This window comes from Petaurus breviceps, unplaced genomic scaffold, assembly GCF_028583685.1.
Source record: "Petaurus breviceps papuanus isolate PSGF00001 unplaced genomic scaffold, PetGlider_PUasm1.0 98, whole genome shotgun sequence".
In the NCBI taxonomy this organism is placed as follows: Eukaryota; Metazoa; Chordata; class Mammalia; order Diprotodontia; family Petauridae; genus Petaurus; species Petaurus breviceps.
The window spans coordinates 56825769-56838387 of record NW_027187460.1 but is presented as its reverse complement, the minus strand read 5'-3'; the positions used below and the strand labels follow the sequence as shown (position 1 = coordinate 56838387).

Genomic DNA, 12619 nt, shown 5'->3' with positions numbered 1-12619 from the left:
TGATTCAGTTTCTGACCAAAAGCAAGTGTTTGTCTAAAAGTCTATTCAAGTCCATTGCCTCAATCAACCCACGCTCTGACTCTCAGATTGCATGGCTGTCTTCCCAGATGCTGGGATTCTGTGCCAGCATTCTGAAAAGCTCAAAACAAAAGTATTAAGAAATGCACAGAGGATTATTAATATTTTTATAATAAGAAAGGCCTGGGATGTAATAACAGCTTATTATAAAAAGGGAAGTATTTAGTTTGACTTCAAGATATACTAAATAAACAGAAGGAAAGGGTGACCAATGTCCACAGATCACATTTCCAGTTAAGGCACAGAGAATTGTGTTCTGGATCTCCTTCTTACCTGAAGCGTTAAATGAGTGTACTAATTTAAGCTTTCTGTTTTGGCATGGCGTAGGCCACTTGTCTTCACTTGCAGCTGTAGGTGCTTTCATGTCTGAAGATTGGAAATGCATACACTCACCTCAGCAATCAAATCTCCGTTCTCAGCATGGACTTGAGCAATGGCTCCAATTTCCTTGCACTGAGAAAAAGCTGCATACAGCTCTAGGTCTCTAATCATGTACAGGTCTTTATAAGCCATAAACATCTTGAAAGAGTTAACACCCTTATTTTGTGTTAGAGTTTTCATTTCTTCTTTGACCTGAAAGGGAACAAATAGAACTGTTCTTGAACACAAATAATAGTCATCACTTCCCAAAATAGGGTATCAAAAACAAGGAGAGAGATAAGAACTGGACCAGTGATTTCACTATACAGGGAAATCTCAAAAGAGGAAATTCTCTCTACCAATTCAAGGTAGCAACTTTCTTTTCAGTTTAGAGTCTTAGAGAGTTGCCTAGAGCTTCAGGAGGTTAAGTGACTTGCCCAGGGTCACACAGTATCAGAAGTGGAACTTGAACGAAGGTTTTCCTCGTTCCATGGCTGGCTCTCTATCCACTGTAAAATGCTGCCCCTTGTGAAAAACAAGGAATATCCAATTATCAACAAGATCCTCCCCAAGGTTAAAAATTATCTCTCTGTCCCCTTCTAACTTAAAAGATTTAGTAAATTCTTCTCACCAAAATATTTGATCTTATTTCTAAGTAATGCTGTATACTGGGAAGAACATAAGGATACAAGTAAACATTTGGTAAACGTTTGGATTCAGATTTTAAACTGAAAGGAAGATCGAAAGAGCCAGTTGAGGTTGCCAGGTAATATGAAGTGATATTTAAATAGTGCAGTGACAGTCATAGAGTGGACAATTTAAATGTACCTCTGCGACTCTGTATATGGACCAGCTCCTCCCTGGTGTCTGAACACAAGGTAACATATTCATAAAGTCGTATTTCACCCCCCACCCTGCCTTCAGGCACCCAGTATCCCCTATTTTTTTTTCCTCAGGTCATTCCATCATCCCTCATAATCCCATCTCAATTATTGTTTACCACAATTTGCAATGCCTTCGCTGTGTGCACCCTGAGTTTAATCTCTGTTATAGTCCTCTGTTTATTTTAGATTCATATTCTAGCCTTCTTATCTTGAGTTGGATGATGCAACATTCCTATGGTCACCCTAGTAGCTAGCTATCAATTGGTATACTCCTTTCAAATATGTAGTATAATCCAAGTGTCAATTTCTAAGATAAAGGACTCTATTTCTCTTCTCTCTGCCTTTGGTCTTCCCTTTGATCCTAAAGATGATGTGTTTTATAATAAAACATACTGAAACTGAAAGCAACTAGGTAAATTTACATTCCATTGAGTGACTTCCTGGCTTCCGCTCTTGAATTTCTACCAGCCTTCTGCTCAGGTTGTTTTTGTCCCTGACCTTTGGCCAGTTTTTGTCCTTCAGTGTCTGAAATTCTTACCTATCTATTATCTGAATGGATGTGAGCAGTTGAGTTCCAAATCAACAGTTATAAGCCTTGGTAAAAGTTATTTATTTAATGTATGTATATTTATATAAACTGGAACACTAGGGAAAAAAAAGTTTGGTTTTGAGTCAGGCCACTCGGATTCAGCTCCCAACCCTGCTACTTAATTCTTGTGTAACCTTGGACAAGTCACCAAACTTTCTTGTCTAAGTGGTATTTTAATCCAAGCCTCAGTTTCCTCATCTGTAAAATGAAGAGATTGGAGTAGATGATCCCTAAGGTTTCTTCTAGCTCTTAATCTATAACTCTAGGATGTTCAACCATAAATGTCTAGCATCAGATAGTCTGGGTAAGATTTCTAAAAATTTAATATTCAGCCCCATGCTTTTAAGCAACTATAATGTTTATTGCCTTCAGAACTGCAGTAACACTTATCAATGAGAGGAGGACTAGGAAATATTTTACAGGCTGAAAATCTAATAATTTTAAAAATCCATAATGTCGACTGGATATATATTTATTTCATAATATTACAACAATATCTTTTATGGGCACAGTACCTTTCCTCCACATGTATTATTTATTAAGCATCTTACAAAATACATGGAAATGTCCTGGATCCTTTCCCTCGGGGCCCATATGATGTATTTCATGTGCTGTATGTGTCATGAATGATCACAATACCTTGGTGAGAGACAATCAAAGAAATAGAGTAGGACAGAAATATATGAGGTCACTTGTCCCATATCCTGCCTTCTGGCAAAGTTCTCTGGGAAGGGGTACCTGGCAAGGGATCCTTGATTATCAAAATCAGTAATAGGGTATCTGATCGGTATGTATCTGATCGGTATGAAGGCACCATGCTGAGCAACAGAGAAAAATTACAAAGACAAATACAACAATCCATTTTCTGCTTTTGCTTTTGACTAGCAAGTTGTTCAAATGCCTTTAGAAAATTAAATATGAATGTGATAGGGGCGGCCAGGTGGCTCAGAGAGTAAGAGCACCGGCTCCAGTGTTGGGATGACCTGGGGATCAAATCTGGGTTCCAATACTCAGCACCACACCCAGAGATAACTGGCCGTGTAACCTTGAGCAAGTTACTTAACCCCGATTGCTTAAAAAATAAATAAATAAATATGGAAAACGTGCTAGAGGCCTCATGGTGGGTCTTCTTTTTTTGCTTGTTTTTTAATAAATAATTTAAAACAAGGACTTCCCACTACTGAGAAATAGAGTCTTGAAGGCAATATATAATTGCTGTCTACTATAAAACAAACAAACAAAAAAAACCCCTGCACAATAGTTTTTAAGACATGAAATGCAGAATTGCATTCTACTGAAATTGTGCAGGGAATTTGGAATCAGCAGAACATGAAATGATCCAAATTTGGTGCAGAAAAGAGATAATCGCCACCTATTTTGTGACTAGTTGATATGAGATCTCACTTAATCAACACCTTGATTTTCTGCCTCAGGAAGCAAGAATGACAGAATCTCACATAATCTGTGCTCAAGCACAATCTATTTTGCATTGCCTGGTTTTCTTTTCAAACTTATTGAGCGGATGTTATTTTTAAAACGCTTGCGAGACAGAGCACCTGAGGAAGAGGAGTAGGGATGAAGACAGGAAGGCTTTCCTCAGGGATGCCAGGACTACTGAAATTGAAGCAGTTTTATAAAGGGGAAACAGTGAAATTGAAGAATTGTTCAATTTCCAAGAAGGTATGTTGTAAAAGAGGATTGGCCCTGCTTTTTTTTTTTTATTTTGGAGGGCAATTGGGGTTAAGTAACTTGCCCAAGGTCACACAGCTAGGTTTTTGTGTATATGTGTTAAGTGTCTGAGGCTGGATCCGAACTCAGGTCCTCCTGACTCCGGGGCTGGCACTCTACTCACTGCGCCACCTAGCCTCCCAGATAGGCCCTGCTTCTTGATTGGAGAGTCTTCATCATTTCTTACCCAATCCAGTCACTTCTTGCAAGACACCCTTGCAAATCTACTCCTTTCCCTGAATGTCTCCCCTCCCCATCTGTTTTTCCATCTCTTAGTTCTGGGAACAACAATTAAATCAGCACTACTGGTAATGTTATTCAGTTGTTATTCAATCATGCCCAACTCTCCATGACCTCATTTGACATTTTCTTAACAAAGATACTGGAGTGGCTATGGTTTGCCATTTCCTTCTCCAGCTCATTTTACAGATGAGGAACTGAGGTAGATAGGATCAAGTGACTTGCCCAAGGTCACACAGCTATAGTAAGTGTCTGAGGCCAGATTTAAACTAAGGAAGATGAGCTTTAGCTGCCCTACCATTCTTCAAAAGAACATGTCAAATGCTTGTTCTATGATTCAATTTATAATCCCTTTCACTTTCCTCAGCAAAAGACCTCTCCTTGGCCTCTATTCCATTATATGTGCTGCCTTTCTCTCTTAGAAATGTAAACTCCTTAAGGTTGGAAGTCAGGTCTGCCTTACTTTTCATACTTGTATTCCCTAGCATTTAGCACAGTGCCTATCATATTTATTCATTTGTAAATGGAAATTCACTATGTCACTATCTATTAAAGAGAAGAAGCAGGTAGTCTTTACAGGGTATTTACAGTCTTGAAACAGGTTCAGGTTGATAGAATTCTGGGGACCTTAACTTAAAAATTATGGATAGCTGTGCCTCGAGGGAAAGAAGACCCCCAGTGGCCTATTGTAGTAATGGATTACCTCCTGGGCCACAAGATTCTCCTGGTACTGGTCATGGGTGTAGAGGAGATGTCATTGAAGGGGTTCTTGGGTATTCCTCATCCTCCCCTCCTCCCCCTATAGAATGCAAGGGACCTTAGAGGTTGTCTAGTATAACCTTTCATTTTATAGATGAGTAAACTGAGGCCCAAGAGGTTAGATTTCTGGACCATGAAGTGGCTCAATTGGGATTCATACTTGAGACCTATAAAGGAAAGAGGTAAAGAATCTAAGGAGAAGAAGGAGGTTTTGGACTCAAGTTGAAGGAGACAAAGAAGGACTTCTAGAAAAGAAGGTGAAAAGCTCTGTGGTATGTATGAAAATGAACTACTGTAAAAATAAACTGAAAAAGGCTAAATGGGGGAGGGGGAAGAGAATAAAATGGATCTGGAGGGGCACAGGGGACCTTGACGTATGTACAAAGGAAGAAAAAAAGGGGACAAGATAAATGGAAGAACCACTGAACACTGGAGGTAAGACACAGATAGGAAACTACTCCTAAAAAGACCAGAACTGGACCATCTATGGAGGAAGCAGCTTTTTTATCTTCAAGGGATGACGGCGTGGATCTGAGGGGCTGTTAGGTAGGAGATCATCCAGTAAAGTCCTCAAGCACTTTCTAGTTGTGTGACCCTGGGCAAGTCAACTAGCCTTTTCCAGCCTTGATTTCCTTACCTGTAAAATGGAGTTAATAGTGACCACAGAGTTGTGAGGTTCAAACGGGATAACATATGTAAAATACTTTCCTCATAACTTGTTATTGTTTTTAGTATTATTAAGTGATGTCAGGTGAAAGTGAGGCGAATATTTGTTGATTAGATAGCATTAGAGAGGTTTGTTTTCTTGCTGGAAAATGTCCCTAAGAAGTGACAGAGAACATACCAGAGACTTGGAGACAGGTACAGTGGAACTAACACTGGCTCTTAAACAAGACAACCTAGGACCAAATTCTGCCTCTACCACCTACTATCTATGTGACCTAGGGTAAGTGACTTGACCTCCCTGAGCCTCCATTTCCTCATCTGTAAAATCAGGGGATGGACTTGATGACCCCTGAGGTAACTTCTGGCTCTATATTTATGACCATAGGAGCCTATCAAATCAGATGTCTGCTACTTTTTTCTAGCAATACACAGAAACAAAAATTACAATGGCATGAAGATTGTAGATTTAGCACTGAGAGGTATTTGAGAGGCCATTAATTCCAAACCCTTCTTATTTTACATATGAGGAAACTGAGGAACAGAGAAGTTAAGTGACTTGCCTAGGAACACACAGCTAGTGTCTGAGTCCAGTGCTCTTTTCACTGTTCTATTCCCCAATGTCTCTAAAGACACTGATAATGATTATAAAGTCTTAAACAACAACAAGAAAACAAAATAAAAATTCCAGGAGATTTTAGGGGTCTTTTATTCACTACTACTAATTAATGGCAAGGGCTCCAAAAGCAAAAACGAAGATTTGGGAAATGAATGACTCATTAGGGAGACAGTGTATGTGAATGGCATTTGAATTATAGAAACAAAACTATTCTCAAACCTTGAAAGTGAAATATAGGAATGAAGGACTCTTGATCAAGGATAAAGTACATGTAACAAAGGCTGGTAAAAATGTATTTGCCTGAATTCTTTCAAATCTCATCCAGAGAGTCTTAAATTACAAAGGAAGGGGGAGGGAGAAAATTGCCTGTGTATATCTATCCAGCTGGATACCATAGAGAATGGAAACAATATAGAAAGGAGAAAATAGCAGTAGAGGCAACCAGAAATTCACAGGAGACAAAAATCTAAGAAAAGAGCTGATTTTAAAAAAAAAATCTGAGGATTTGTCCTTTGTTTTTGAAGGAAACTTCATGTCTTTGCGCTAATTCATAAAGCATAGAGACAAGAAAGCTGAAGACCTGAACTCAAGAAGGCAAACGTGACCTCAGTGGTTTCACTGAGTCTTGGTAGAATGAAGGTCACAAATAGAATGTGGCCCTCCAAGGCTGTATCTTATTCAGAAGAAAGAAGGTAAGGAAAAGAATTGTGAGGAGGGGATACAAGAAGAGCAGCCTTGTATATTAAGATCTACTCATGCAAGGAAATGTAAAAACTAGAAGGAATAGATAGGCATCAAGCTGGAAATCATTTGTATGAAGATCAATAAGGGTAGGGAGAGTAGCAACATTTTTATAGGTGTATGAAAATGCAGCATCTCAATAGAAAGAGGAAATAGATGAAAAATTCCAGAAAGAGAACTAGAAAGAGAAGTGATCCTTAAAATGAGGTATAGCTTTAGAATCCAGAATAGGTCATGCCAGACTAATCTGATTTTTTTAGTGGGTGGAGTTCCTGGGCTGGTAATTCAGAAGAATTCTAGAAATAGTTTTTACCTAAATTTTATCAAAACATTTGACAAAGATTCTTGTGTTATTTTGGTAGAAAGATGGAGAGATGCAAGCTACATTGTGTTGTTGTTCAGTCATGTCTGAGTCTTTGTGATACCATTTAGGGTTTTCTTGGCAAAGATAATGGAGTAGTTTACCATTTCCTTCTCCGGTTCATTTTACAGATGAGGAAACTGAGGCAAACAGGGCTAAGTGACTTGCCCAGGATCACACAGCTAATAAGTGTCTGCAGTCAGATTTGAATTTAAAGACGAGTCTTCCTGACTTCAGACACAGCACTCTATCTACTGCCTCACCTAACTGTCCAGGCTAAAATTAGATGGATACAAACCTGATTAAATGATTGGATCCAAGAAGTATCCATTAATAATTTAAAAGTCTCTAGTGAAGTGGTTCAGGGATCTATGTTTAGCCCTGTGTTCTTTGACATGTTTATTGATGATTTGGCTAAAGGAGTAGATGTAATACCTATCAAAGTTATAGATGACACAAAGCTAAAAGAGATCGTTAACCATCTGGATGATAAAAATAGGATAAAAAGAAAACTTGAAGGATGGAACACTAACACAAATTTAGTGAGTTCTAGGAAGGTCATTGATAATCTAGCAGACATCCAGAGGTGAGCAAGTGGGACAGTGAAGAGCCTCAAGATGAAGCCATATGGAGATTTTGTGAGGGAAAAGGAAATGATGCCTGCAGAAGAGCTTTGTTGGGTCTAGGAGCTGCCAAGTATTTGAGGAGTTGTCACATAAAATCATTTTGCTGTGGGTCATCAAAAGCCAACAGTTCATTAATAAATTAAAATTATTGATAATGGAAACATAAAGAACATACTCGTGCCATCAGAAATTTTACAATCTAACGACTAAACCAAAAAGATGAACCAAATAAAAATGTGTTTTGCCTTTCACCAAAACCATAGTGGAGCATTGAAGGGTAATACCTCATTTAGGCTCCAGAAGGAAGCTTCTTTTCCATATAGTTCTTTATGTGTCAATATGCCCCACAGCTATTTTACATGTAATGTGCCCCAAAATTGTTATTATAAAATTCCCACATGCCATTCTACTTCACTATTCATGTCTTACCCAGCTACACTCCTTTGGACTTCTCTACCATGTCCCCAGTATTATGCTGCAGGATCACACCAGCCTTGGTACCCATCTCTCATCACACTCTCTGCCCTTGGGAACGCTCTGCTTGGAGAACAGAATGGAGAGCTCTTCCAAAAACTTCCATTTAAGGATAATGCTCTGGCCAATGATCCATCGCTTCATTTCCAACCTGGCTGTAATATTTTGGACCTCTCCATCATGCCTCCATGTCCTTCCCCCTCCCCTTTCAGCTCCCTTTTGGTTGCTGACTTTCCCCATTAGATTGTAAGCTCCTCAAGGGCAGAAACTTTCTTTTTCATATTTTTATGCCCAACATTTAGCACAGTGCCTGGAATAGTATATTATGCCAAAAAGGTACTTAATAAATGTCTACTGACTGACTAATCCTTATGCCTCTACCTGGTCACTCCACCATGTAACTGCAACATGAAGGGAATAGTCACAGCAGACTTTGGGATCTGCCCAGCTTCTCCAGGTGTCGAAGGCCTCAATGAGGGAGCAGCCTTTCTGAGGTATGGCGAAATCAATGATCATGGTGGTGCCTCCAGCCAAAGCTGCCTGAAACCACAAGAGATTTTCATCAAATTAGTGATCAGATTTAGTTATTTATTGCCCTAAACAATGTTCATTTTTGAGAATTTCTGGACCATGAATTTTCCCTTAAATTAACAAATATTGTATACTTATTGTTGTATTTTATTTAATGGACTTTTCTGTTCTTTCTATGATTTGTTGTTTGACTCATCAATATTTTAGGATTAAATTATTTAATTTTCTTCAAACACTATTTAATATATATATATATATTTGTATTATGATCTGTGATGAATGTTTACTATTTCTGGTCTTCAATATTTGTTTGCCAGGTTTTTATGCCTCAATACATGGTCATATTTTTGTAAAGGTACCATGCACAGCCAAGAAATGCATTAGCTCCTTTCTGTTCCCATTCAGTACTGGCCAGATATCTATCATCTATGATTTTTCTAAAGTTCTATTTAGGTCCTTAACTTCTTCCTTGTTTATCATTTTTGTTAGATTTGTCTAGATCTGAAAAGGTACATTGAGGTCCCTCATTATTACAATTTTACTATCTATTTCTCTCTGCAATTCAATTAACTTTTCCTTTAAGATACTATTCCATGCTATGCAATTTAATGCATATTTGTTTAGTATTCATATGTATTCATTATGCCTTTAAGCATAATGGTCTCCCTGCTTATCTCTTTCTACCATATCCAGCCTTGTCTGTTTGCTACCCATACCTTTTGAATTTTCCCTAAAGCGTAATAGATTTTTTTTTCATTTTTTATCTTTCACTTTTTATCTTTTTGTAGTCTTTACATTTCAAGTGTGTTTCTAATAAACAATATGTTGTTGAATTCTACTCTCTAATCCATCCTGTGAAACAAGTATTGTTATTATCTCCATTATACAATTGGGAAATGAGGCAAGTAGAGGATAAGTTACCCATTTTGATTCTGATAATAAGTATCCGGGGCAGGATTTGAACTCAGGCCTTCCTGACTTTTAAATACAGCACTCTTGCCTATTGTACATCTAGCTGCCTCTGATAAAATAATGGCCAGCATTCACATAGTGCTCTGAGGTTTACAAAGTACTTCATAAATATCACCTCATTTTATCTTCACAGTAGAAAGAAGCGACTGCTATTATCCCTAATTTAGAGGTGGAGAAATTGAGACAGTTAAGTGCTTTTTTCCACAATCACACAGCTAATAAATAAAGTTTTGAAGTAGGATTTGAAATCATGTCTTCCTGATTCCACGTCCATTGCTCTACCCTCTGTCTCACCTAGATGCTTATAGGTCAATTACTAAGTGCAACACAGTGGAAAAAAGCCTAGATTGAGAGTCAGGGAACCTGGGTTTAAATCCTGACATGTTCGTGTTCTCTGTACCTTTTGTAAGAGAAGGCCTAGTGGCCTTGAAACCACCAGGACAGTCTCCTCTTAAAAAGAGGCTGTAGTTCATAGAATCTGTGAATAGAAACCATTGTTACAAGATTGGGCTATAGCAAAATACTGACAGTAATAATACTGTGTGTCCAAAAATAACATCTTACCAATTATTAGTTTGTCTTCTCCCACCCCTGCACCTGTGTACCTCAAAAATACCCCATGTGCCCTGAACTTTGACATGCGAATTGGCCAGCTCTGGGAAGCCACCAAGATGGGGACTGAAATATCCCACTTTCAGAAGGGTGTTATTATTGTTTATCACTCATTTTCAGTCATGTCTGACTCTTCATGACAGTATTTGGAGTTTCCTTGGCAAAGATATTAGAGTGGTTTGACATTTCTTTCTCCAGCTCATTTTACAGATGAGGAACTAAAGTAAACAGGGTTAAGTGACTTGCCTAAGGTCACATAGTTAGTAAGTGTCTGAGGACAGATTTGAACCCAGGACCACCACTCTATCCATTGCATTACTTAGCTGCAAAAGGGTACTTTGGAGTATATTGCCCCTCCCCAGGATCATGCTGCTCTGAAGGGATCAAGTCTTCCCATCTGAATGAACCACTTGAGTGAACCTGTGTCTCCAATGTGAGTTTATTCTATGTTAATATTTCTGATTTGTATATGAGATCCCCTTCTCCCCTCTTCCTTTCCCCCTCCTCTCCCACACTTCTGTATAATTTGGCAGTAAAAATTGAATACCTAACTGACCCCATTGTTATGATACATTATTCATGTCACTCAAACTTATTAAGGAGCTTATTTTCTCTATCATCTCTGGCTAGCCCATGGGTCTTTCCTTAGACATAAACCTGGTCCTCAGACAGTCACAGCTCTGGTGGGGACTTGGGTACTCTGAGCCCAGTCCTAGAAAGCAAGGGTCAAAAGGAGAACCTCTGTCTTCTCAAGAGGACATCTTTTATGCCAAAAGACTGTCCCATAACAGGGCCCAATTTCCTTATCTGCAGAATCAAGGGATTAGACTAGATAACTTCTGAGGTCTCTTTTATACTTCTAAGTCTGTGATCCCATATTGTCTACTTAATTCCTCTTTTGGCGTTAATAATATCATCTATAATTTTTTGCAAAGATTCAGGAATTTCTCTTTTGGTTGTCTTGAGATTTGATCTCTCAACCTTCTCAAAAATGGTGTTGTCTCCAACATGCCCCCTTCTTTTCTTCCTTAACAAACAGCTTTCATCATTAATGACAATGACACTAATCCGTTTGGACTCTAGCATCCAAGTTCTTAACATGTTAAACAAAGAGGTGGAATTAATACTGAAGAAGATTAAGACAGGTAGAAAAATAGCTCAAATAGCCTTTAATAGCTTTTACCTGAATTAAGACTTTTGGGATATCCTGTATACAGGAAATATGTGCCACATGAGTTTACCTGAGTTACTAAAAGTTATTAAAAGAAGGAAGTCTTTGGTGCATCCTCTATAGAAAATTTACACAAAGAAAATAATACAAGAATTGAACAGGAAGAAAAAATGTAGAAAGGTTGCAATCTCTAACAAAAGCAACAATACCCATCAATCAATTAACATTTATTAAGTACTTATAGTAATGAGCTCAGGGAAATCTCCTACAACCACCACTCCCAAGTACCAACTGAGGAACACAAGAAAAGAATATCTAAGTATTATTTAAAATCCCTAAAGCCCAAAATTTTGTTGCTGGGGGGCACAAATTAGTTGAAGCAAGAATTATGTTTCATGAATTTGAATGGATATGACAGCAAAATAATTTACCTCCCTATCCCTGTATTCTTGAAGAAGGGCAAGTAGGGGTAAGGAAAGGGAATTTTATCTTATGTGCAGTCTATATTTATTCAGTTAGCCAAGAAATAGGGCAAAAAGGCTACATTTGAGTTTTTAAATCACTGATTACTTTAACAATCTGTTTCTAACTGTTCCATTTTCTTTAGAACTATATAATTTTTTACATTTTTAGATTATATGTATGTGTGCACGAACACATGCACACGTGTGTATGTATATACATACACATATAAATATTTAAATATCTTTAGTTTTTCATTAGCTTCTGGAGTTTTTGATCTGTATGAACTAGAAGTGCTTAATCTAGAGAAAGGAAGACTTGGGAGAATATGACAACTTTATTCAAGTCTTTGAAGGATTGTCACATGGAGAAGAAGGGATTCAATAGCTTAGTTCTGTTTGCATCCAGAGGAAGCAATGGGTGGAAGATGCAAATAAAATTTAGTCTTGATGTCAAGAAAAATCTCTTAAATAGAGCTGTCCATGAATGGAATGGCTTGCTTCAGGAGGTAGTCAATTTCCTCCATCACTGAAGTTCTTCTAGCTTAGACTGGATGACCACTTTAGGGGTATATTAGAGTAGAGATTCTTTTGGGTGGTATGGATTAGAGCAGGAGGCCATTCAGGTCCCTTCTAACACTAAAGTTCTGTGATTCTATGATGTTGGGAGAAAATAATGCATTTTTCTCTTTCAGTTTATTCTGCATGCTCTAAGCCATTAGAAAGAACTTTTAACTTTGCAGTTTAATG

The 12619-nt window shown here is 38.0% G+C and overlaps 1 protein-coding gene across 4 annotated transcripts in view; it reads right to left on the bottom strand.

The window, feature by feature from the left end:
* The window catches only part of DPYS (dihydropyrimidinase), a 116170-nt gene that overhangs the window by 87735 nt on the left and 15816 nt on the right, over positions 1-12619 (bottom strand). For all 4 annotated transcript variants that reach the window (XM_069080920.1, XM_069080918.1, XM_069080919.1 and 1 more), the window contains exons 2-3: positions 8504-8662; positions 472-651 (exon numbers count right to left, since the gene is read on the bottom strand). In XM_069080920.1, the coding sequence (XP_068937021.1) occupies positions 472-651; positions 8504-8662 (339 nt within the window). The remainder of the gene's footprint in view (positions 1-471; positions 652-8503; positions 8663-12619) is intronic.